Source organism: Pseudophryne corroboree, chromosome 2 (genome assembly GCF_028390025.1).
Source record: "Pseudophryne corroboree isolate aPseCor3 chromosome 2, aPseCor3.hap2, whole genome shotgun sequence".
NCBI classification, from domain to species: Eukaryota; Metazoa; Chordata; class Amphibia; order Anura; family Myobatrachidae; genus Pseudophryne; species Pseudophryne corroboree.
Window position 1 is genome coordinate 356,322,763 of NC_086445.1, and position 27,708 is coordinate 356,350,470.

Below are 27,708 nucleotides of genomic sequence, written 5' to 3' on the forward strand. Positions count from 1 at the left end.
AACGGCAACGTCTGGAATTGGTAATGACAATCCTGTACCACAATATTGAGGTACTCCTGGTGAAGAGGGTAAATAGGGACATGCAGGTAATCATCCTTGATGTCCAGTGATACCATGAAATTCTCCAGGCTTGCAATAATCGCCCTGAGCGATTCCATTTTGAACTTGAACCTTCGTATATAAGTGTTCAAGGCTTTCCATTTTAGAATGGGTCTCACCGAACCGTCTGGTTTCGGTACCACAACATTTTGGAATAGTAACCCCGGCCTTGTTGAAGGAGGGGTACCTTGATTTCACCTGCTGGAAGTACAGCTTGTGAATTGCCGCCAGTACTACCTTTCTCCGAGGGCAGCAGGCAAGGCTGATGTGAGGTAACGGCGAGGGGGAGTCGCCTCGAACTCCAGCCTGTATCCCTGTGATACTATTTGCAGAACCTAGAGATCCACCTGTGGGCAAGCCCACTGGTCCCTGAAGTTCCCGAGACGCGCCCCTACCGCACCTGTCTCCACCTGTGGAGCCCCAGCGTCATGCGGTGGACTCAGAGGAAGCGGGGGAAGATTTTTGATCCTGGGAACTGGCTGCTGGTGCAGCTTTTTTCCTTCTTCCCTTTTCTCTGTGCAGAAAGGAAGCGCCCTTGACCCGCTTGCTTTTCTGAAGCCGAAAGGACTGTACCTGAAAATACAGTGCTTTCTTAGGCTGTGAGGAAACCTGAGGTAAAAAATTTTCTTCCCAGCTGTTGCTGTGGATACGAGGTCCCAGATACCATCCCCAAACAATTCCTCACCCTTATAAGGCAGAAACTCCATGTGCCTTTTACAGGCAGCATCACCTGTCCACTGCCGGGTTTCTAATACCCTCCTGGCAGAATGGACATTGCATTAATTCAGGATGCCAGCCGGCAAATATCCCTCTGTGCATCCTTTATATATAAGACAACGTCTTAAATATGCTCAATGTTAGCAAAATATTATCCCTGTCTTAGCGTATTAAAATTATCTGACAGGGTATCAGACCACGCTGCAGCAGCACTATTTATGCTGAGGCAATTGCAGGTTTCAGTATATAACCTGAGTGTGTAAATACAGACTTCAGGATCGCCTCCTGCTTTTTATCAGCAGGTTCCTTCAAGGTGGCCGTATCCTAAGACAGCAGTGCCACCTTTTGACAAACGTGTGAGCGCCTTATCCACCCTAAGGGATATCTCCCAACGTGACCTATCCTCTGGCGGGAAAGGGTACGCCATCAGTAACTTTTTAGAAATGATCAGTTTCTTATCGGGGGAACCCACGCTTCTTTACACACTTCATTCACTCATCTGATGGGGGAACAAAACACTGGCTGCTTTTTCTCCCCAAAAATAAAACCCCTTTTTTGTGGTACTTGGGTTCATGTCAGAAAATGCGTAACACATTTTTCATTGCCGAGATCATGTAACGGATGTTCCTAGTGGATTGTGTATATGTCTCAACCTCGTCGACACTGGAGTCAGACTCCGTGTCGACATCTGTGTCTGCCATCTGAGGTAACGGGCGTTTTTTGAGCCCCTGATGGCCTTTGAGAACGCCTGGGCAGGCGCGGGCTGAGAAGCCGGCTGTCCCACAGCTGTTACGTCATCCAGCCTTTTATGTAGGAGTTGACACTGTCGGTTAATACCTTCCACCTATCCATCCACTCTGGTGTCGGCTCCACAGGGGGCGACATCCCATTTATCGGCCTCTGCTCCGCCTCCACGTAACCTTCCTCATCCAACATGTCGACACAGCCGTACCGACACACCGCACACACACAGGGAATGCTCTGACTGAGGACAGGACCCCACAAAGTCCTTTGGGGAGACCGAGAGACAGTATGCCAGCACACACCAGAGCGCTATATAATGCAGGGATTAACACCATAACTGAGTGATTTTTCCCCAAATAGCTACTTGTATACCTATATTGCGCCTAAATTTAGTGCCCCCCCTCTCTTTTTAACCCTTTGAGCTGAAAACTACAGGGGAGAGCCTGGGGAGCTGTCTTCCAGCTGCACTGTGAAGAGAAAATGGCGCCATTGTGCTGAGTGAGAAGCCCCGCCCCTTTTTTTCGGCGGACTTTCTCCCGCTTTTTCTGGAATACTGGCAGGGGTAATTTACATCTATATAGCCTCTAGGACTATATATGATGTAGATTTGCCAGCCAAGGTGTCATATATTGCCCTCAGGGCGCCCCCCCCAGCGCCCTGCACCCATCAGTGACCGGAGTGTGAGGTGTACATGAGGAGCAATGGCGCACAGCTGCAGCGCTGTGCGCTACCTTGGTGAAGACCGAAGTCTTCTGCCGCCGATTTTCCGGACTCTTCATGCTTCTGGCTCTGTAAGGGGGACGGCGGCGCGGCTCCGGGAACGAACACCAAGGTCGGGTCCTGCGGTCGATCCCTCTGGAGCTAATGGTGTCCAGTAGCCTAAGAAGCCCAAACTACCACCTGTTAGGTAGGTTCGCTTCTTCTCCCCTTAGTCCCTTGCTGCAGTGAGTCTGTTGCCAGCAGATCTCACTGTAAAATAAAAAACCTAAATATACTTTCTTTCTAGGAGCTCAGGAGAGCCCCTAGTGTGCATCCAGCTCAGCCGGGCTCAAGAATCTAACTGAGGTCTGGAGGAGGGTCTTAGTGGAGGAGCCAGTGCACACCAGGTAGTCCTAAAGCTTTCTTTAGTTGTGCCCAGTCTCCTGCGGAGCCGCTAATCCCCATGGTCCTTACGGAGTCCCAGCATCCACTTAGGACGTCAGAGAAATGTGGTATTTTGTGAACCATTACGCTGCACTTCCTTGCCACTGGCTGTTTTAGAGCAGTCCATTATTAAAACAGGGGAGCCACACCCAGCGATGTTTGACAGACTTTAGGAGTGGTAGTTGATGTGACTCCCCTATTTGAATAATGGAGTGCTCTGCAACTGACACTGCAAGAAAGTCCAGGAACAGAGCATTGGTATCGCCGGCACCATGCATTCTTTATAGCCCCGGCTGGGTGGGCTGTCTTAACTCTCCTTTGTGAGGGGGGAAATTATCGCACCCCTTTTAACCCCTTGTGGGTGGAATTTTGAAAAATACCTTCTTAGTGGGTGCCTACATTACAAAAGCAAGCTACTGTCCAAATTTCAAGTTCCTAGCCCATATGGTTCAGGAGAGTTTGTGATGAGTGAGTGGTATTTGCTGCATGGTGGTGAGAAGATGATGCATTTTCGACCAAATCAAAGACACTATATGCTAATGGAGTTGCACAGGACATGTCACCTCATTCATGCCAGGTATCTCTCCTGCTATGTGGCGTATTGAGGCAAGATGTATGAGAACACATCTGTATGTGTATTATATATATATATATATATATATATATATATATATATATATATATATATATATATATATATATATATATATATTCAAATGCATAAACTCTTATTTTATTGCTTAAGGCACTCCTATTTTTGGTGCCTTCTTAAGCAATAAAACGCTGTATAAAACCTATGCCTGACAACTGTTGAAACAAAACTGAACCGTTGCTTTAGAAAACGGGATGATGACCTGTTTATTGTAAGGATAAGTCCTTTGAGTGCCACTTCTTTGAAGGATAATTGATTGATTGATTGATTGATTGATATATATATATATATATATATATCAAACAGAAAACCCAGCACTCTCCTAGGCAGGAGACCCCATTTCACCGCAAGTCCTAATTGTGTAGTTGTGTTATTTGTGTTGGTGACTGTCTTACCTTTTAAAAGCCATAAGTGTGGCAGGTAAGCTTTAAACAGATAAGCACATTTTCCTCTATGAGACAGCAGTTGCCAGGTTTCTATAAAATCTATGTGACAGTTTGTGATAGAGTAGGACTTGCGGTGAAATGGGGTCCCGTGGAGTGGGCCGCAAGCTTACATGCATTGTACAATTCATAAACCAAAACCCCATTGTTTATTTAGATGTATATTAAAGCATTAAGGTGAATGAAGCTGCCTAGGAGAGTGCTGGGTTTTCTGTTTGGTATATTTGAGTTCGGTGGTCACAGCCCACCGCACCCCAACCCCTGGGAATGGCGAGTGCAGTGGTTCCTCGTATGTGTATGTATATATATATATATCTATATCTATATCTCTATCTCAATAGCCCCAATGTTAACACTCCAAATAGAATATCCACCTGTCTCCACCCTTTGTTCATGTATTCAGTGCCGAGAATGATGCAAGGAAGGTAGGCAGAGGAGTCTGCCTCAAAAGCAATGCATCTGTGACAGCATCTAATTAGAATTAGTGTATTATGGGATAAATATAAAATGTGGATTTAGTATTTGTGTTATTTAATGGCTGGTGATTTGTGGGGAAAGGGTAATGTTGTGTGGGAGCTGGTATATGTAGAGCAGATAATCAATTATATGTGGGGATTCTACTGAGGTGTATAGGAGTCCACTCCTCTCTTAAACTGCATCAAGTTGGGGCCATTACCATTTTAGGAACTATTAATGGAAAATGGGCTGTCTACGAAATGTGAGGGCTATTTAGTTAATTCAGGGAAAATAAGCCTATTTTAAGGATTCAATGAAAATAAACCTATTTATTAAATTTGAAAGGGCTTATTTCAGTAAATAAAACTACTCCTTTGTTTATAGATTGTTCTGCAAAATTCTAAAGAGTTTATTACCTCTGGGATGAGTGACAACATAATTCTAGCTCATTACAATGATTAGATAAATGTGTATGTTTTACGGACTCCATTATACATGTCCTATCCTGTAAGGGTTATGTATATAAACAGTAAATAAACAAGTGCAGAAAATAGGATTTTAATACCTTCCGTTAAATCCTTTTCTCTTAGTCCGAAGAGGATGCTGGGGACTCCAAAAGGACCATGGGGTATAGACGGGATCCGTAGGAGACATGGGCACTTTAAGACTTTAAATGGGTGTGAACTGACTCCTCCCTCTATGCCCCTCCTCCAGACGTCAGTTATAGGAACTGTGCCCAGGGAGACGGACATTTCGAGGAAAAGGATTTTTGTTAACCAAGGGTGAGATACATACCAGCTCGCACCACAACAAACCGTACAACATGGCATTTAACTAAAACCAGTTAACAGCATGAACCAAAGAATCAGCAACAGGCTGATCAAAACCAAAAACACAACCTTTGTGTAACAAAAGCAATAACTATGAACAAGTACTGCAGATAGAGTCCGCACTGGGACGGGCGCCCAGCATCCTCTACGGACTAAGAGAAAAGGATTTACCGGTAGGTATTTCGTCCTAGAGGATGCTGGGGACTCCAAAAGGACCATGGGGATTATACCAAAGCTCCAGACCGGGCGGGAGAGTGCGGATGACTCTGCAGCACCGATTGAGCAAACATGAGGTCCTCATCAGCCAGGGTATCAAACTTGTAGAATTTTGCAAAAGTGTTTGAACCCGACCAAGTAGCTGATCGGCAAAGTTGTAGTGCCGAGACTCCCCGGGCAGCCGCCAAAGATGAGCCCACCTTCCTGGTAGAATGGGCCTTCACTGATTTCGGTAACTGCAATCCAGCCGTAGAATGAGCACGCTGAATCGTATTACAGATCCAGCGTGTGTTATGAACCACAGGTAGTGGTTCATTCCTATTTTATGTTTATAAAGTTGTCTTGCATGCCAGGATTTCCTGTTGCTCTGTTTTAGAATACTCTTGTCTGCTGCCGCTGGTGAGTCTGTGTAATTGCAGCTTGTTCCCTTGTGTTCAGCCTCACCTGGCTGCTAATTGCATCTGGTCAGTTTGGAATCATGCAACAAGGCAGCTGCATGGGATTATTAATTAGGCCTCTCTGTTATATGCTGGCTGTTTGCAATTCACAGATGCTGGTGATATTCCTGGGTTTTCAGTCTGCTTGAGTTCTGAGCTTGGTTCCTGCTAGTTCCTGAGCTTCCTGTGTCGATTCCTGTGTCAGTCCCTGTGTCGATTCCTATGTCTGATCCCGTGTCCTGCCGTGAGGCGTTCCTGTCCTGAGGTCCAGTACCTTTGCCTGTGCAAGTTTCTGGCTTCTTGGTGTCCACCGGTCTGTCGTTTGGGATTCTGCCTGTCCTCCAGTTCTGAGAGTCTGTGTCAGCAGCATTGGGAGTTCCTGTCCGTTTGCCAGTATTCGTACCGGTTCCGTGAGTAGCGGCACGGCCGCGTCTGTTGGCTTAGGCCGCTGTATTCCCTTATTATTTCTGTCACTGGTGTTTTGCAGAGGGTTCTGCTTATGCTGTCACCGCCGGTACACAAGAGTATTGTGTCGGTGTGTGGTCAGCATTTCCTTTGTTGTTCTTTTCCTTTGGCGGCAAGCCGCACATACTTTGGTTTTAGGTTTGTTAGTAGCCCCTGGCCTTGTTGTTTAGTCAGAGGGCCCCTTGTTATCACCCTGTCTCGGTTCACTCTTTGTCTCTCATTAAGACCTGAGGGGGCATCGAAGTTGGGCAGACGTAATCCGCCCTTCAAACGCGGCTGCCATGGGCTCAAGCAACCATAGTCTCGCAAGAGTGTACTGACAGCACGGGTGAGACAACGGAGATAGGGCGCCAGGGGCTATTCCCTTTCCATTCCCCTTTCCCAGCATTACGTCCTGGTGCTCTGGACTCGCTTCATAACATCTCCCTTGTTCTGAGCACCAGGAACCTAACAGCGTGCAATAGTCTGCTTAGAAGCAGGAGCCCCAATCTAGGTGGAAGCATATAGGACAAACAGAGCCTCAGTTTTCCTAACACGAGCCGTTCTGGCTACATAAATTTTCAAAGATCTGACCACATCGAGAGACTTTTAATCAGCCAAGGCTTCAGTAGCCACAGGTACCACAATAGGTTGGTTCATGTGAAACGAAGAAACCACCTTTGGTAGAAATTGTTGACGAGTTCTCAACTCCGCTCTATCCTCGTGGAAAATCAAATCGGGGCTTTTAGGAGACAAAGCCGCCAATTCCAACACCCGCCTTGTGGACGCCAAGGCCAATAGCATGACCACTTTCCAAGTGAGAAATTTCAACTCAACCGTTTGTAAAGGTTCAAACCAATGTGACATAAGGAACTGTAATACCACATTAAGGTCCCATGGTGCCACTGGGGGCACAAATGGAGGCTGGATGTGCAGCACGCCTTTCACAAAAGTCTGTACTTCTGGAAGCGAGGCCAATTCCCTTTGAAAGAAAATTGATAAGGCCAAAAACTGCCCTTTAATGGAGCCTAACTTTAGGCCCGCATCCACACCTGCTTGTAAAAAAATGGAGAAACCGATCCAGCTGAAATTCTTCCGTAGGAGCCTTCTTGGATTCACACCAAGACACTTATTTTCTCCAAATACGGTGGTAATGCTTCGCCGTTACCTCCTTTCTAGCTTTCAGTAGAGTGGGGCTGACCTCACCGGGAATACCCTTTCGAGCTAGGATTTTGCGTTCAACCGCCACGCCGTCAAACGCAACCGCGGTAAGTCTTGGAACGCGCACGGCCCTTGCTGTAACAGATCCTCTCTTAGAGGAAGAGGCCAGGGATCTCCTATGAGTAATTCCTGAAGATCCAGATACCAGGCCCTCCGTGGCCAATCTGGAACAACGAGTATCGCCTGAACCCTTGTTCTTCTTATGATCCGTATCACCTTTGGGATGAGTGGAAGTGGAGGGAACACACAGACCGACTGATACACCCACGGTGTCACTAGGGCGTCCACTGCTACTGCTTGAGGGTCCCTCGACCTGGAACAATATGTCTGAAGTTTCTTGTTGAGGCGAGACGCCATCATGTCTATTTGAGGAATTCCCCAACGATTTGTCACTTCTGCAAAGACCTCTTGATGAAGACCCCACTCTCCTGGATGGAGATCGTGCCTGCTGAGGAAGTCCGCTTCCCAGTTGTCCACGCCTGGAATGAAGACCGCCGACAGAGCGCTTGCCTGTTTTTCCGCCCAGCGAAGAACTTTTGTGGCCTCCGCCATCGCCGCTCTGCTCCTTGTTCCGCCCTGGCGGTTTATGTGCGGCACCGCTGTTATGTTGTCCGACTGAATCAGGACGGGCAGGCCGCGAAGAAGATGTTCCGCTTGTAGAAGGCCGTTGTAGATGGCCCTTAATTCCAGAATGTTTATGTGCAGAAAGCTTCCTGGCTTGACCATTTTCCCTGAAAATTTAGTCCCTGTGTGACTGCTCCCCAACCTCGGAGACTTGCATCCTTGGTTACTAGGATCCAATCTTGGATCCCGAACCTGCGTCCCTCTAGAAGGCGAGAACTTTGGAGCCACCACAGGAGAGAAATCTTGGCCCTGGGAGATAGGCTTATCTTCCGGTGCATGTGTAGGTGAGACCCGGACCACTTGTCCAACAGGTCCTACTGAAAAACCCTGGCATGGAACCTGCCAAACGGGATGGCCTCGTAGGCCGCCACCATCTTCCCCAGCACCCGAGTGCATTAATGAATAGACACTCTTGCTGATTTCAGAATCCCCTTGACCATGTTCTGTATTTTCAGAGCTTTTTCCATCGCGAGAAAAACTCTCTGCAGTTCCATGTCCAAAATCATGCCCAAGAACGACAGCCGTGTTGTCGGAATCAACTGTGACTTTGGCAAATTTAGGAGCCAACCATGTTGTTGCAGAACTGACAGGGAGAGCGCAACATTTTTTAATAACTGCTCCTTTGATCTCGTCTTTATCAGGAGAGCCTCCAAGTACGGGATAATTGTGACACTCTGCTTGCGCAGAAGCACCATAATTTCCGCCATTACTTTGGTCTCTCCACGGCCCCGAGGATTTTCACCAAACGGCAACGTCTGAAATTGGTAATGACAATCCTGAACAGCAAACCTCAGGTAAGCCTGATGTGGAGGATATATGGGGACATGTAGGTAAGCATCCTTTATGTCGACTGACACCATAAAATCCCCCCCTTCCAGACTGGAGATCACTACTCAGAGAGATTCCATCTTGAATATGAATCTTTTCAAATATAGAATAAGGGATTTTAAGTTCAGAATCGGTCTGACCGAGCCATCCGGCTTCGGGACCACGAACAGGCTTGAATTAAACCCTCCTCACCGTTGTGACGGGGGTACCGTGACAATGACTTGCTGTTGACACAGCTTTTGTATTGCAGCGCACACTACTTATCTTTCCGGAAGAGAAGCTGGCAAGGACGATTTGAAAAATCGGTGGGGGGGCACGTCTTGAAACTCCAGTTTGTATCCTTGGGCCACAATTTCCAGCACCCAAGGATCCCGGCCTGAGTGAGCCCAGACCCGACTGAAGAAGAGCTGAAGACGTGCCCCCACCAGTGCGGACTCCCGCAGCAGAGCCCCAGCATCATGCGGTGGACTTGGTAGAAGCCAGGGAGGACTTCTGCTCCTGGGAGCTTGCCACAGCCGGCAATCTCTTTCCCCTTCCCTTACCTCTAGAAGCAAGGAAGGAGGACCCTCGTCCTTTTTTGAATTTATTAGACCGAAAGGACTGCATCTGATACTGAGGCGTTTTCTTTTGCTGTGTAGGGACAAAAGGTAGAAAAGATGACTTACCCGCGGTAGCTGTAGATACCAGGTCCGTGAGGCCTTCACCAAACAAAACGCCACCTTTGTAGGGCAGAGCCTCCATAGCCTTCTTAGAGTCAGAATCACCATTCCATTGATGAGTTCACAGCGCTCTCCTAGCCGAGATTGCCATGGCATTGGCCCTTGATCCCAAGAGGCCAATATCTCTCGCAGCCTCCTTTAGATAGACTGCAGCGTCCCTGATATGACCCAGCGTCAAAAGGACGCAATCTCTATGCAGGGTGTCAATTTCAGATGACAAGTTATCTGCCCACTTCTCAATAGCGCTACTCACCCATGCCGCTGCCACGGCAGGTCTGAGCAGCGTACCTGTAGTGACATAAATAGATTTCAAGGTAGTTTCCTACTTACGATCCGCAGGATCCTTTAGGGCTGCTGTGTCAGGGGACGGAAGCGCCACCTTCTTGGACAACTGCGCTAGAGCTTTGTCCACCCTGGGCGTCGACTCCCACTTTACCCTATCCTCAGAGGGAAACGGATATGCCATAGAAATTCTCTTGGGAATCAGCAACTTCTTGTCAGGAGTATCCCAAGCCTTTTCAAAAAGTGTGTTCAGTTCATGAGAGGGAGGAAACGTTACCATAGGTTTCTTTCCCTTATACATACAGACCCTTGTCTCAGGCACAGCAGGGTCTTCCGTGATATGTAACACGTCCTTAATTGCCACAATCATGTACTGAATGCGCTTAGCCAGTTTAGGATTCAATTTGGCATCACTATAGTCGATACTGGAATCCGAATCCGTGTCGGTATCTGTGTCTGCTATCTTGGTAAACGACCGTTTCTGTGACCCAGAGGGGGTCTGAGTTTGTGACAAAACATCTTCCATGGATTGTCTCCATGCTTGGTTCTGAAACTCATATTTGTCTAATCTCTTATGCAATGAAGCCACACTTGCATTTAAGACACTCCACATATCTACCCAATCAGCAGTCGGCGGTGCCAACAGAGTCACTCCCACATTCTGTTCTGCCCCCACACCAGCCTCCTCCTGGGAAGAGCATTCAGCCTCAGACATGTCGACACACGCGCACCGACAAACACCATCACACTGGGCTATAGGGAACAGACCCACATTAAGGCCCTTCAGAGAGACAGAGAGGGAGTTTGCCAGCTCACACCCAGCGCCTCACCCGGTCTGAAGGAATATACAATGCCCCAGACCTTTCAGCGCTTTTATATATAAATATATTCAACACCAAATATGCTGTGCCCCCCCCCCCCCCCCCCCACCATGTTTTTGCACCCTGTTATTTGTGACAGAAGTGAAGGGCCAGGACCAGCGTCTCTGCAGCTTGCTGTGAAGAGAAAAGATGGCGCTGATAAGAGCTGGAAGGACGAAGCCCCGCCCCCTAAATGGCACGCGTGTGTCCCGCTTATTTTTATACTGGCGGGGGTCTGTATACAGTGCCTGCGCACTGTATACCTCTGTGCCAGTTCTTAAAAGAGGTTTTATTGCTGCCCGTGTAGTGCCGTTTGTGAGCGGGAGCAATGGCGCGCAGCGCGACCGCTGTGCGGTACCTCTGAGACTGATGTCTTCTGCCACCTTCACTGAAGTCTTCTTTGCTTCGGTTACTCACCTGGCTTTTCCTGGGGACAGCGGCGCGGCTCCGGGAACGAGCAGCTAGGCTATACCAAGTGATCAGACCCTCTGGAGTTAATGGTGTCCAGTAGCCTAAGAAGCAGAGCCTTTAACTCACAGAAGTAGGTCTGCTTCTCTCCCCTCAGTCCCACGAAGCAGGGAGTCTGTTGCCAGCAGTGCTCCCTGAAAACAATAAACCTAACAGAAAGTCTTTTCTAGAGAAACTCTGTAGAGCTCCCCTAGTGTGTGTCCAGTCTCTCTGGGCACAGAATCCAAACTGAGGTCTGGAGGAGGGGCATAGAGGGAGGAGCCAGTTCACACCCATTTAAAGTCTCAAAGTGCCCATGTCTCCTGCGGATCCCGTCTATACCCCAAGGTCCTTTAGGAGTCCCCAGCATCCTCTAGGACGAAGGAGAAAACCGATTATGGGGTATAGTCAATAAAAGTCGGATCCATTCTGACATGCAGTTGTCGGACTGGATCCGACAACCCCTATTCAATGGACGGCCGCTGCTGTCAGCAGCGGCCACAGATGGTAGCGGGCGTCAGCGGGACGGCGGCGGGGGTAAGCTGGACCGCGGGGGGTAGCAGAGATCCCTGCAGCCATATCCCCCCCACAGCCAGCTCCCCCCGCCGGCCGACGACCTCTGCTCCCCCCTTGGCCCGCAGGACCGCTTGTCTCCTCACCTCAATCAGACTTGTTTTCATGTCGGATTGAGTTTGTCGGAATGGGGGCCATGTTGGATTGTCGACAAGACGACAGCTTCCAACAGTTATTGAATATAGCCCTATATCTCCATACAGACTCCTGCTATGCCAAGCAGCACATATTGGAGATACAGTACCTTGGTTTTGCCAAAAAGGCAGCAGGATATTTAAGAAACTGTACGTATAGTATAGTATAAAATTAAAACTTTACAGAGGTTGGTTTAAAATATGAAAACTGCTTATAGGCAGAGATCTCCTTTAAACTATTATCATACACAGGTGTGTACTGTCATTAGCGTGTGGGCAATGGATTATGAAAAGCAAAACCAGTAAGGCACACATTTTCCCACATAAAACATATAATAAGAATTTACTTACCGATAATTCTATTTCTCATAGTCCGTAGTGGATGCTGGGAACTCCGAAAGGACCATGGGGAATAGCGGCTCCGCAGGAGACTGGGCACAAAAGTAAAAGCTTTAGGAATACCTGGTGTGCACTGGCTCCTCCCCCTATGACCCTCCTCCAAGCCTCAGGATACTATGCCCGGACGAGCGTACACAATAAGGAAGGATTTTGAATCCCGGGTAAGACTCATACCAGCCACACCGTATAACTTGTGATCTGAACCCAGTTAACAGCATGATAACAGAGGAGCCTCTGAAAAGATGGCTCACAACAATAATAACCCGATTTTTGTAACAATAACTATGTACAAGTATTGCAGACAATCCGCACTTGGGATGGGCGCCCAGCATCCACTACGGACTATGAGAAATAGAATTATCGGTAAGTAAATTCTTATTTTCTCTGACGTCCTAGTGGATGCTGGGAACTCCGAAAGGACCATGGGGATTATACCAAAGCTCCCAAACGGGCGGGAGAGTGCGGATGACTCTGCAGCACCGAATGAGAGAACTCCAGGTCCTCCTCAGCCAGGGTATCAAATTTGTAGAATTTAGCAAACGTGTTTGCCCCTGACCAAGTAGCTGCTCGGCAAAGTTGTAAAGCCGAGACCCCTCGGGCAGCCGCCCAAGATGAGCCCACTTTCCGTGTGGAATGGGCTTTTACAGATTTTGGCTGTGGCAGGCCTGCCACAGAATGTGCAAGCTGAATTGTACTACAAATCCAACGAGCAATAGTCTGCTTAGAAGCAGGAGCACCCAGCTTGTTGGGTGCATACAGGATAAACAGCGAGTCAGATTTTCTGACTCCAGCCGTCCTGGAAACATATATTTTCAGGGCCCTGACTACGTCCAGCAACTTGGAATCCTCCAAGTCCCTAGTAGCCGCAGGTACCACAATAGGCTGGTTTAAGTGAAACGCTGAAACCACCTTAGGGAGAAATTGAGGACGAGTCCTCAATTCTGCCCTGTCCGTATGAAAAATTAGGTAAGGGCTTTTATAGGATAAAGCCGCCAATTCTGAGACACGCCTGGCTGAAGCCAGGGCTAACAGCATTACCACTTTCCATGTGAGATATTTTAAGTCCACAGTGGTGAGTGGTTCAAACCAATGTGATTTTAGGAACCCCAAAACTACATTGAGATCCCAAGGTGCCACTGGAGGCACAAAAGGAGGCTGTATATGCAGTACCCCCTTGACAAACGTCTGAACTTCAGGAACTGAAGCGAGTTCTTTCTGGAAGAAAATCGACAGGGCCGAAATTTGAACCTTAATGGAGCCTAATTTTAGGCCCATAGACAGTCCTGTTTGCAGGAAATGCAGGAAACGACCCAGTTGAAATTCCTCTGTAGGGGCCTTCCTGGCCTCACACCACGCAACATATTTACGCCAAATACGGTGATAATGTTGCACAGTTACATCCTTCCTGGCTTTGATCAGGGTAGGGATGACTTCATCCGGAATGCCTTTTTCCTTCAGGATCCGGCGTTCAACCGCCATGCCGTCAAACGCAGCCGCGGTAAGTCTTGGAACAGACAGGGTCCCTGCTGGAGCAGGTCCTTTCTTAGAGGTAGAGGCCACGGGTCCTCCGTGAGCATCTCTTGAAGTTCCGGGTACCAAGTCCTTCTTGGCCAATCCGGAGCCACGAGTATAGTCCTTACTCCTCTCCTTCTTATGATTCTCAGTACCTTGGGTATGAGAGGCAGAGGAGGGAACACATACACTGACTGGTACACCCACGGTGTTACCAGAGCGTCCACAGCTATTGCCTGAGGGTCCCTTGACCTGGCGCAATATCTGTCCAGTTTTTTGTTGAGGCGGGACGCCATCATGTCCACCTTTTGGTTTTTCCCAACGGTTCACAATCATGTGGAAGACTTCTGGGTGAAGTCCCCACTCCCCCGGGTGGAGGTCGTGTCTGCTGAGGAAGTCTGCTTCCCAGTTGTCCACTCCCGGAATGAACACTGCTGACAGTGCTATCACATGATTTTCCGCCCAGCGAAGAATCCTTGCAACTTCCGTCATTGCCCTCCTGCTTCTTGTGCCGCCCTGTCTGTTTACGTGGGCGACTGCCGTGATGTTGTCCGACTGGATCAACACCGGATGACCCTGAAGCAGAGGCCTTGCCTGACTTAGGGCATTGTAAATGGCCCTTAGTTCCAGGATATTTATGTGAAGTGACGTTTCCATGCTTGACCACAAGCCCTGGAAATTTCTTCCCTGTGTGACTGCTCCCCAGCCTCTCAGGCTGGCATCCGTGGTCACCAGGACCCAGTCCTGAATGCCGAATCTGCGGCCCTCTAGAAGATGAGCACTCTGCAACCACCACAGGAGAGACACCCTTGTCCTTGGAGACGGGGTTATCCGCTGATGCATTTGAAGATGCGATCCGGACCATTTGTCCAGCAGATCCCACTGAAAAGTTCTTGCGTGGAATCTGCCAAATGGAATCGCTTCGTAAGAAGCCACCATTTTTCCCAGGACCCTTGTGCATTGATGCACTGACACTTGGCCTGGTTTTAGGAGGTTCCTGACTAGGTCGGATAACTCCCTGGCTTTCTCCTCCGGGACAAACACCTTTTTCTGGACTGTGTCCAGAATCATCCCTAGGAACAGCAGACGTGTCGTCGGAATCAGCTGCGATTTTGGAATATTTAGAATCCACCCGTGCTGTCGTAGTACTACTTGAGATAGTGCTACTCCGACCTCTAACTGTTCCCTGGACCTTGCCCTTATCAGGAGATCGTCCAAGTAAGGGATAATTAAGACGCCTTTTCTTCGAAGAAGAATCATCATTTCGGCCATTACCTTGGTAAAGACCCGGGGTGCCATGGACAATCCAAACGGCAGCGTCTGAAACTGATAGTGACAGTTCTGTACCACAAACCTGAGGTACCCTTGGTGAGAAGGGCAAATTGGGACATGGAGGTAAGCATCCTTGATGTCCAGAGACACCATATAGTCCCCTTCTTCCAGGTTCGCTATCACTGCTCTGAGTGACTCCATCTTGAACTTGAACCTTTGTATGTAAGTGTTCAAGGATTTCAGATTTAAAATAGGTCTCACCGAGCCGTCCGGCTTCGGTACCACAAACAGCGTGGAATAATACCCCTTTCCCTGTTGTAGGAGGGGTACCTTGATTATCACCTGCTGGGAATACAGCTTGTGAATGGCTTCCAATACCGCCTCCCTGTCGGAGGGAGACGTTGGTAAAGCAGACTACAGGAACCGGCGAGGGGGAGACGTCTCGAATTCCAATTTGTACCCCTGAGATACTACCTGCAGGATCCAGGGGTCCACTTGCGAGTGAGCCCACTGCGCGCTGAAATTCTTGAGACGGGCCCCCACCGTGTCTGAGTCCGCTTGTAAGGCCCCAGCGTCATGCTGAGGACTTGGCAGAAGCGGGGGAGGGCTTCTGTTCCTGGGAAGAGGCTGCCTGCTGCAGTCTTTTTCCCCTTCCTCTGCCCCGGGGCAGATATGAGTGGCCTTTTGCCCGCTTGCCCTTATGGGGACGAAAGGACTGAGCCTGAAAAGACGGTCTCTTTTTCTGCTGAGAGGTGACCTGGGGTAAAAAGGTGGATTTCCCAGCCGTTGCCGTGGCCACCAGGTCTGATAGACCGACCCCAAATAACTCCTCCCCTTTATACGGCAATACTTCCATATGCCGTTTGGAATCCGCATCACCTGACCACTGTCGCGTCCATAACCCTCTTCTGGCAGAAATGGACAGCGCACTTACTCTTGATGCCAGAGTGCAAATATCCCTCTGTGCATCTCGCATATATAGAAATGCATCCTTTAAATGCTCTATAGTCAATAATATACTGTCCCTGTCCAGGGTATCAATATTTTCAGTCAGGGAATCCGACCAAGCCACCCCAGCACTGCACATCCAGGCTGAGGCGATTGCTGGTCGCAGTATAATACCAGTATGTGTGTATATACTTTTTAGGATATTTTCCAGCTTCCTATCAGCTGGTTCCTTGAGGACGGCCGTATCAGGAGACGGTAACGCCACTTGTTTTGATAAGCGTGTGAGCGCCTTATCTACCCTAGGGGGTGTTTCCCAACGCGCCCTAACCTCTGGCGGGAAAGGGTATAATGCCAATAATTTTTTAGAAATTAGCAGTTTTTTATCGGGGGAAACCCACGCTTCATCACACACCTCATTTAATTCATCTGATTCAGGAAAAACTACGGGTAGTTTTTTCACACCCCACATAATACCCTTTTTTGTGGTACTTGTAGTATCAGAAATGTTCAAAACCTCCTTCATTGCCGTGATCATGTAACGTGTGGCCCTACTGGAAAATACGTTTGTTTCCTCACCGTCGACACTGGAGTCAGTGTCTGGGTCTGTGTCGACCATCTGAGGTAAAGGGCGCTTTAGAGCCCCTGACGGTGTTTGAGACGCCTGTACAGGTAATAACTGATTTGCCGGCTGTCTCATGTCGTCAACAGTCTTTTGTAAAGTGCTGACGCTATCACGTAATTCCTTCCATAAGACCATCCAGTCAGGTGTCGACTCCCTGGGGGGTGACATCACTATTACAGGCAATTGCTCCGCCTCCATACCATTTTCCTCCTCATACATGTCGACACAACGTACCGACACACAGCACACACACAGGGAATGCTCTGATAGAGGACAGGACCCCACTAGCCCTTTGGGGAGACAGAGGGAGAGTTTGCCAGCACACACCAGAGCGCTATATATATATACAGGGATAACCTTATATAAGTGTTTTTCCCTCATATAGCTGCTGTATTGATTTATCTGCCAAATTAGTGCCCCCCCTCTCTTGTTTTACCCTGTTTCTGGACTGCAGGGGAGAGTCAGGGAGCTTCCCTCCAACGGAGCTGTAAGGGAAAATGGCGCCAGTGTGCTGAGGAGATAGGCTCCGCCCCCTTCTCGGCGGCCTTTCTCCCGCTTTTTTAAGGAAAAATTGGCAGGGGTTAAATGCATCCATATAGCCCAGGAGCTATATGTGATGTATTTTTTGCCATCTAAGGTGTTTTTATTGCGTCTCAGGGCGCCCCCCCCAAGCGCCCTGCACCCTCAGTGACCGGAGTGTGAAGTGTGCTGAGAGCAATGGCGCACAGCTGCAGTGCTGTGCGCTACCTTATTGAAGACAGGACGTCTTCTGCCGCCGATTTCCCGGACCTCTTCAGTCTTCTGGCTCTGTAAGAGGGCCGGCGGCGCCGCTCTGGGACCCATCCCTTGCTGGGCCCGTGATCGTCCTTCTGGAGCTAATGTCCAGTAGCCTAAGAAGCCCAATCCACTCTGCACGCAGGTGAGTTCGCTTCTTTTCCCCTTAGTCCCTCGGTGCAGTGAACCTGTTGCCAGCAGGATTCACTGAAAATAAAAAACCTATACTTAAACTTTTTCACTAAGCAGCTCAGGAGAGCCACCTAGTGTGCACCCTTCTCGTTCGGGCACAAAAATCTAACTGAGGCTTGGAGGAGGGTCATAGGGGGAGGAGCCAGTGCACACCAGGTAGTCCTAAAGCTTTTACTTTTGTGCCCAGTCTCCTGCGGAGCCGCTATTCCCCATGGTCCTTTCGGAGTTCCCAGCATCCACTAGGACGTCAGAGAAATTGTGTTTACTTGAGGAGCCAAATATACCTTAATACCATAATGTCTTAGGGTTTTATTATTTGACACAATGTGAGGAAATTAGAATCTGTATATAAATGTGCCTTCCTTTGCCCATGTAGTATTACAAACTGAATGCAAGGTGTTCCTTCTCTATATTATGTTCCTATCCCAGGGCATCTCAGTCTGTCCAGGGATTCAATGGGCTGGGGAAGCTTTACAGAATAAGTTCCATATTCAGGATGCATATTGCTGCAGGCCATTTCTCACACACATAATATGGGTATCAGTCTGTGCAGATCGGTGTATCAGTTACACATTGGCACAAAGCACACGCTGAATTTGTGATCATTTTCAGAAGTCAAATGATCACTGTACTGTTAAGATAATGCTTAAGTAGATTTACAAATGTGTAAAAAAAAAAAAGATTTATTCTCATAAATAGGGTAAATCATACCGAACCTATATTTACCATGCAAAGAAGCAATATAACCCACACAAATCTAACTCTCTCTGCACATGTTACATCTGCCACACCTGCAGTGCAAGTTTTGCCCAATTGCTAACTTTCTTGGTTTGCTAACAACTCTGAATAACCCCCTAAATCTAGCAGAAATGGGTGTTTTTATCAGAGATATTTACGTAGTCCAGCTATAGCCATTGTTAAGTACCAATAGGTATCACCTACCTTTTGGTAATAACTTCCCAAATACCCCAATAACGCTATCGCCATCTCAGGATAGTAATAGCAGAAGTTCAGGACATGAAAAAATGATTAAAACATGTAACTTTGCTAAAGCCGCAATCAGGATTGCCACTTTAAAAATATGGCAGACTTGCACAAACTCCAGCACCTCCGGAAGCTCGCAGGCTATTACATTTAGCCCCAGGCATTTTCTTGAAAAAGTGGCGTAACCTGATGATTTTAAAAAGGAGGGTTAATTGGAAGTTGTTGCTTCTATGAAATGAAGAGATGCACTATTATTAGAAAACAAGTTTCTATTACTTTTTTTTTTTTAGTTGTTTGCTCAAGTAAATATATTTTGTAGTATATCCAGTAATTTTGCATATATGTTGATTAAGGGAATATCCTATTTTTATGTAATTAATCCAATAGATTTACTATAAAAAGTAGAGCAGTAGTGAATATATTTATAAGAGAGCATTTGCTCATGTAATTCTAAAACATTTTGCAAGCAGAGAACAGCTTGTGCATTATCATGCTATTAGTATTAATTTTATATATACATGCTTTAGTTTTAAGGTATATCCTATGTTACTGTAAAAACTCTTATTTACTAATTCCATAGCTTGTTTGATTATTTGCTTTCATCGTAAATTTATCGTAAGTTTTCTTGTTCAGAAATTTTTATAAATAAATATATTTTATATGCAATTCATTTAAGTAGCCAGATGATTTATGTGGTGGTGATGAATATGCCTTGTTCTAGATTTTACTACAGTAAATCTGTAATTGCTATCTAATTACCTCAGATGCTGGCACTTATCGGGCATTTTTGTCTGCGACCCACTGAGATCCCAAAACAATAGCTCTGATGAGTGTAATTTTTTTTTACGTCCACAAACATGAAAACACATAGATCTGGGAACTTATCCCAGATCCTATGTATTCTTGCCCGGAAACAGGATTTTTTTTCACACAAAAAAAAAGCTTCAATTGAATTGCCCCCCAAAAAACACAGTTAAGCCTGGTTTTTGCACACAAAAATTGTTCAGACACAATTGAATTACCCCCAAAATCTCCATAAATTTACATTACTATACATCTGGGTTACTTATAGGTATATAGTTACCTATAAGTAAATGATGATCACTTTCACAATTTTTTCATCATATGTTTTTCCCTTATAAAACGTTTTGGACTGGAATAATCCACTAAATATTTATTTTCCTTGCAATGGTCCCGACGAACCTACAACTATACCACACTGCAAATGCCCAATCTTGTCCGATTTTGGAATCAATACAGTGTTGGGCCTGACTATTACTCGGTTGGATGACCTCCTGGGAAAACCATGTATTGTAGGTTTGTGACTATATATCACAATTTCTTTAATATTTTCATGGCAAGAACTTTTGTATTCGCAAAGCTAGCGATACAATTTGAAATATATTGGGCTTTCTCTGTTCCTACATATTTATAGTGTAATTCATAAAAGCTACATTTTTAGAAATTATTATTATACCTTTTGTCGCTGTAACCTGAGTGCTCCCAACTAAAGTTACTTCTTTTTCTTCTTTGATTTCATATTGAATTATTTGCCATATATGGGGTCAATCCAATTACGTGCGAGTTGGGCCCTACGAGCCTCTCTCACGGCGAACTTGCACTGTGCAGTGACTTTCATTTGCAATCTAGTTCCAAACTTGCATTGATTTTTCAAAGAAAATTTATGTTTTGCTTGTGTGTACCCTCCTGATCAGACGATAAAATAGGGAAAATCTTTATTTTAAAGTTAATGTCAGGACATGGCACAGAAACTCTGGTGCCCCCTCCCAATCACGCACTTGGAAGTTTTTAAAAAGCATAACTTGACCAATAAAGTAATGTTGGTTTTCAGGTGAATTTCTCTAAAAAGCTCAATAGTGGGGTTATTGATGTAGCACAGGTACGTGGAAGTGTTGTTGTATTGATGGGAGAGGGGAATCTGATATTGCAGATGAGAGGTAAATGTGTTTATTACAACTTTTTACAAACTTGTATAAGAACACTGGAAAATGTATTTACAGACATTTTTCTGAATCTCACAGTGACAATAACATCCTTCTATATGGTCCTGCTATCTCATGTGCATTGCAATGTCACCAGTCTCCCAACATTTTGCTGACACAGGAAAACATGCACAACAGCAACATGAGCTGGAAAGTGCAGAAGGAAAAATATAAAAGTTTATTGGTTTTCCTCACCTGCAGATATCTCAAGCTCAGACTGCTCATCAGGGACAAGCTGGATGACATCAGATACCACCACCTGGTGATCCGTCTCTTCATCCTCACCAGAGGATTTCTGTGCAGCAAAACAGATGCTACTTCCAAGCTCCCGACACAAAAAGAGACTCCAACACCCAGTCATGAAAGCTTGGTCTTTCCCTGAGTGAAAAATGAAGGCATGATTAAAAAGGACCAAAATACCTTAATTCTATATACTGTGTATGTACAGCATATATATCCAGGGCCGGCAACAGAAATCTTGGGGCCCGGTACACGGCTATCTCTGGGCCCCCCATATATGGCCATTATGTAATACATAGGATACAGTATAATACTGTATATGCTTCTGACAGCTATGTGACTTATGCTATAAACATCACCACTACATCAGGGTCGAAACTAGTGTTTTTGTTATCTTGACATGCCCCTCCCCCCCATATAAAATTACTACACACATTATTACACCGCACAGTAGTACACCTTATTAACATTACCCCACACAGTAGTGTCCGTTATTCACGCTACACCACACAATTCTACCCTTATACACGTTATCCCACAGTAGGTGTATTACTGACTCCAAGTATATGGGAGGAGGAGGCGGAGTGCAAAGGTAACAGCATCACACGCACACACTACCGTAAACACAGTGTACCGGCTGCATACACACTCCTCTTGTCAAACAATATAAACTAGCGCTCTCCCTAGAATATGAAGCAGTTTTAATATCAGTATGAAGTGGTGCTAAAATAAGGTATATCTAAACAGCAGCATGAAACAGACACATAAAATATCATAAATCACACACACACACACACACACACACACACACACACTATGTATAGGTACTTTAGGAAGAGTTGGCAGGTGCTTCACTGTCAATATGCGGGGAAAGTACCATGTGCTGCAGGCAGCTTTCCCTACCTTTCCCTACTAGCAGTGCCCGGATCCATAGAGCACAGGGCAGCGCTCACAGAGATCTAAAGCTGCTGATTGCAGAGTGTGGAGAGCCCCAAATGCACAGCGCTGGTCTGCTGTGTGGAAGCGCGGATCTCCTATAGAGCTTTTCCCCCCTGGTGTCCTTCCATGACAGGTGCTGGGAGCCCGCACTACAGCACTGGCTTGCTCAGTCAGCGTGCCGCTCAGGTTCCTCCTGCCTTCCTTCCTCCCGGATATGGCGGACACCATGCAGTCAGTGAAAGCGGCTGCGCCAGATTCTTGGGGCCCCTCTTAACCTCGGGGCCCGGTACGGGAGTCCCCTTTGACCCCCCCTGTCGCCGGGCCTGTATATATCTATATACATAGGAGGTAATTCAGACCTGATCGTAGCAGCAAATTTGTTAGCAGTTGGGCAAAACCATGTGCACTGCAGGTGTGGCAGATATAACATTTGCAGAAAGAGTTAGATTTGGGTGGGTTATTTTGTTTCTGTGCAGGGTAAATACTGGCTGCTTTACTTTTACACTGCAATTTAGATTTCAGTTTGAACACACCCCACCCAAATCTAACTCTCTCTGCACATATATCTGCCCCCCCCCCCCCCTGAAGTGCACATGGTTTTGCGCAACTGCTAACAAATTTGCTGCTGCGATCAGGTCTGAATTGCCCCCATAGTGTTTTCACTAACTTACAATACAAGTGTGAAGTGTCACATTTACATTAAATTAGTATAACAGTATTGTAAGTACGGATGGTGTAATGGTTAGCATTACTGCCTGACAGCACTGAGGTCATGGGTTCAATTCCCACCATGGATCTAGCTGTGTGGAGTTTGTATAGTGTCCCCATACTTGCGTGGGTTTCCTCCCACAAATCCAAAAACATACTGGTAGGTTAACTGGATCCCAACACAATTAACCGTAGTATGAATGTGTGTGCGTGTATATGCATACTTGCCTACCTGACCCTCTCCATGAGGGAGAAAATGCTCTGTTCCTGGACTGTCATCACCTGTGGTGAAACACCTTTCTTATCAATTAACTAGCTCACCACAGGTGATGGCAATCATACATTACCAGGAAAGTCCAGGAACAGAGCATTTTCTCCCTCATGGAGAGGGTCAGGTAGGCAAGTGTGTGTATATGTGGTAGGGCAGAGGTTCTCAAACTCGGTCCTCAGGACCCCACACAGTGCATGTTTTGCAGGTAACCCAGCAGATGCACAGGTGTATTAATTAATCACTGACATATTTTAAAAGGTCCACAGGTGGAGTTAATTATGTCACTTGTGATTCTGTGAGGTGACCTGCAAAACGTGCACCGTGTGGGGTCCTGAGGACCGAGTTTGAGAACCTGTGTGGTAGGGAATATAGATTGTAAGCTCTACTGGGGCAGGGACTGATGCGAATGGCCAAACATTCTCTGTAAAGCGCTGCGGAATATGTGTGCGCTATATAAATAACTGGTAATAATCAAAAAAAATGCTCTGTTGTGAGTTCCTTATGCAATATTGTCATTATTGTTTCAGCTTCAATAGCACATTTATGTAAACTGATGAAGCCATCACTTGCGCTCATCCAGAACTATTTATTATGAGCAACAATAGGGTGTGTAGTATAACAGGGAATGAAACGCCTAAAGCTTTGTTTCCAAGAGAGAGATAGAATTTTTTTTTACTTCTGGATGTAGCCTTAGTTAATCCCCAGACACAGGACACAAAATGCAACAGCCACAGTTCCCCACTCAGAGACTCCTCCCTGCAACACTAGTTTACATCTAGTAATTACATAATTCTGTGACTGTAGAGGCTGGTATCATATAATATTTTAATATGCTGTGTAAAATCAAATAGAACACGTCAACCTATTGCTTTTCAACACAATGCTCAGTTTATGATGTTCATGATTTTAATTCTCCTCTGTACTTTTGAGAAGCACCGTACAATTTATGAATCGGACTCACAGAAATCTGCATCGGTTGATCCAGTGACCAGTCAGCGGCTTCAATAAACAATTGTATCGGGATCCCATCATCCACACTTTCGCAGCTAATTAGTTATTGGAGCTAGCAGTTATTAAGCACACACTATAATTTCTTGAGCTGCATACACTGCACCAGTTTGTAAATTATTCAAGAGGCTGAACAAAATGCAGCAAACATTCTAGTGTGAATGGACCAGTTAACTCTTACAGTTTTGGAACATTGTTTCTTTACATGCTCAATGCATTTAAATGAAATATACATGAATACTTCTAGACACACATATTTTAGTTCACTCTACCGGCAAACCTAATGATCAGCTGCCTAGAACCAACATAGTCACTGTATTCATGAAAGATGCATCTCCCCAGCAGTTACAATTGCTATTCCGCTACTTTCAATATCAAGTGTTCCTCACACCTTATAGTAAGCACATTTGGTCCCTGCCATCATTACCTTCTGATTCAGGTCACTGTATACCATCTGTCTGTATCATGATCCCCTCAATGTGCAGCAGTCTTTAGAAGTGCAGAGATCGGTTCAATATATCAGCTCCAGCATTGCTGCCCTTTGATGTGAAGCTGGCAGCTGTAGCAGCAGAATGTATTACTCCTCTGAAGTTCCAAGAGAGGAAGAGAAAGCTCACCCTGCCTGCAATGAGAGCTGGTACAGTAATTCTATGACTGGACCCTCCTATAGGCGGGAGGAATATCTGTGATGCTTTAACCACTTAACTGACAATTTTATCCCCAAAAAACCACTCAGATGTTTCTGGGGGGGGGGGGGGGGGGGGGGCGGGGGTTTGGGTTATGAGTGATTAGGTGAAGAACATAAAACTTATCCAAATGTATTTTATTTAAAAAAATAAAAATAAAAAAGTGTTTTTCTTTCCCTTCAAACATCGGTAATAACCGTTTGAAACATTGCAGCTATCATTTTACAAATCGGGCCAACCACCAAGTACACGGGGGGGGGGGGGGGGGGGGGCTTGTGAGGGTTTCATTTACACTTTCCCAGCGGCTGCTATTCTCTGCAGCCGCTGGGTGGGGGGTCCTGCCGTGCTGACCAATCAGTATTGATCAGCGGCACGGCAAACACTAGGGGAGGGTGCAGGGAGGCAGGGGGACCTTCCGATCCCTCTGAGAGCTACAGCAGCTGGAAATTTCTCTTACCATGCTGTCTATCTGATTGGTCGCATCCTGTGCAACCAGGTCAAATAAAGCACTTGATGGTGTGGTCGCATCTAATGCGACTATGCCAGGCAAGTGGTTAAAAACTTTTTGTAGTAACTTTATTAAAAATTAAACAACTATGCGCAGTTCTTCTACACATAGGTTAAGCAACAAAAAAGTGAGCTTACTGTTTTTTTAGGGGTAATATATATACACTGCTCAAAAAAATAAAGGGAACACTTAAACAACACAATGTAACTCCAAGTCAATCACACTTCTGTGAAATCAAACTGTCCACTTAGGAAGTAACACTGATTGACAATCAATTTCACATGCTGTTGTGCAAATGGAATAGTCAACAGGTGGGAATTATAGGCAATTAGCAAGACACCCCCAATAAAGGAGTTGTTCTGCAGGTGGTGACCACAGACCACTTCTCAGCTCCTATGCTTTCTGGCTGATGTTTTGGTCACTTTTGAAAGCTGGCGGTGCTTTCACTCTAGTGGTAGCATGAGACGGAGTCTACAACCCACACAAGTGGCTCAGGTAGTGCAGCTCATCCAGGATGGCACATCAATGCGAGCTGTGGAAAGAAGGTTTGCTGTGTCTGTCAGCGTAGTGTCCAGAGCATGGAGGTGCTACCAGGAGACAGGCCAGTACATCAGGAGACGTGTAGGAGGGCAACAACCAGCAGCAGGACCGCTACCTCCGCCTTTGTACAAGGAGGAACAGGAGGAGCACTGCCAGAGCCCTGCAAAATGACCTCCCGCAAGCCACAAATGTGCATGTGTCTACACAAACGATCAGAAACAGACTCCATGAGGGTGGTATGAGGGCCCAACGTCCACAGGTGGGGGTTGTGCTTACAGCCCAACATCGTACAGGACGTTTGGCATTTGCCAGAGAACACCAAGATTGGCAAATTTGCCACTGGTGCCCTGTGCTCTTCACAGATGAAAGCATGTTCTCACTGAGCACGTGTGACAGACGTGACTTAGTCTGGAGACGCCAAGGAGAACGTTCTGCTGCCTGAAACATCCTCCAGCATGACCGGTTCGGCAGTGGGTCAGTAATGGTGTGGGGTGGCATTTCTTTGGGGGGCCACACAGCCCTCCATGTGCTCGCCAGAGGTAGCCTGACTGCCATTAGGTACCAAGATGAGATCCTCAGACCCCTTGTGAGACCATATGCTGGTGCGGTTGGCCCTGGGTTCCTCCTAATGCAAGACAATGCTAGACCTCATGTGGCTGGAGTGTGTCAGCAGTTCCTGCAAGACGAAGGCATTGATGCTATGGACTGGCCCGCCCGTTCCCCAGACCTTAATCCAATTGAGCACATCTGGGACATCATGTCTCGCTCCAACCACCAACGCCACGTTGCACCACAGACTGTCCAGGAGTTGGTGGATGCTTTAGTCCAGGTCTGGGAGGAGATCCCTCAGGAGACCATCCGCCACCTTATCAGGAGCATGCCCATGCATTGTAGGGAGGTCATACAGGCACGTGGAGGCCACACACACTACTGAGCCTCATTTTGACTTGTTTTAAGGACATTACATCAAAGTTAGATCAGCCTGTGTGTTTTTCCACTTTAATTTTGAGTGTGACTCCAAATCCAGACCTCCATGGGTTAATAAATGTGATTTCCATTGATAATTTTTGCGTGATTTTGTTGTCAGCACGTTCAACTATGTAAAGAACAAAGTATTTAATAAGAATATTTAATTCATTCAGATGTAGGATGTGTTATTTTAGTGTTCCCTTTATTTTTTTGAGCAGTGTATATATGTATTATACTCACAATTATTGTGCGGGTGTAACGCCTCTTTAACAAAGCAGGAAGCAGCAGTGCTAATATGTATTAACAACTCGGATGCCAAAGCTTGGGAATGAAAACTCCCCCTTCCAGCGATCGCTGCCAGACCCCCACTGCCTAGGTGCTGATGCGCTGCGTCTCTCTTCCTGGCCAGCTCACTGGGCATGCATGAGATCTCGCTATTATTGAGAGATCTCCTATGCAGCCGGGTGCCAGCAGTCAGGGACAGCGCTGCCCATGCTGTGGTGTATGGGCAGCATCTGCAGCTTTCAAAATCGATAGCCACAAGTGTCAGAATGGTAATTGCCACTGACCATTCATACTTTGCCCTGCATATCGTCGTGCTATCTTATAGAAAGCACCACCGAAAATGACAGGGACAGGTGACAGGGCGCCCCGTCAATTGCCACACATTGCCAGAGTCATACAAGGGGTAGAAACAGTATCAGTGCATATAATGTGCGCTGATATCACTTCTACCCCATAATGGAGGCTCATACATCAGGGTGTTAGTATCCAACCAGCTGCGAATCGCAGTGGTGGATACTATAACGCAGAGGCAAATCTACATTGCTCCGATTCGGGAACAGAAGATCAAAAAATCAACTGTCCTTGTGATCCCTATGGCCACTAGTTCCGTAGCTGTGATACTTTGCACTATGTCAGTTCCAGCAGTCAAGTTCTGAAATACAGTATTGTATTTTCAGAGCTAGATAATTTTTTCTGCCTACTATTGGGACTGGAAGATTAGCAGGAGATATTCGTGATTCAGTTGTGTAAATAGAAATTTTGATCCCCCAAGCAAAAAAAGTTTCGCCCAATTTTTTTTTAAATAAAAGTAAAGAATGTGCACGCACCATTTGCATTCCTAAAATGGGGGGGTGGTCTCACTGCAAGGGGCGCAGTCTAACTGCAAGGGGCACGGCATTTCAGGAAAAGACTACCTTATACCCCAGTTTTGCAACCTGCACGCCCAGACGGGTGTGGATTATTAGATCTACACTAAAAA

General features: G+C 46.5%; 1 protein-coding gene across 14 annotated transcripts in view; it reads right to left on the reverse strand.

Moving 5' to 3' along the window:
* Positions 1-27,708, reverse strand: part of MCF2L (MCF.2 cell line derived transforming sequence like) — a 648,156-nt gene that overhangs the window by 615,735 nt on the left and 4,713 nt on the right. For 10 of the 14 annotated variants that reach the window (XM_063953145.1, XM_063953136.1, XM_063953129.1 and 7 more), the window contains exon 1: positions 20,771-20,946. The exons of 1 other annotated variant lie outside the window; for it this stretch is intronic. In XM_063953145.1, coding sequence (XP_063809215.1) covers positions 20,771-20,854 — 84 coding nt within the window. In that variant the 5' untranslated portion in view covers positions 20,855-20,946. Of the gene's footprint in view, positions 1-20,770; positions 20,954-24,168; positions 24,397-27,708 lie in introns of those variants that run through there. 3 more of the 14 variants (XM_063953130.1, XM_063953141.1, XM_063953132.1) reach the window with 3 other exon arrangements.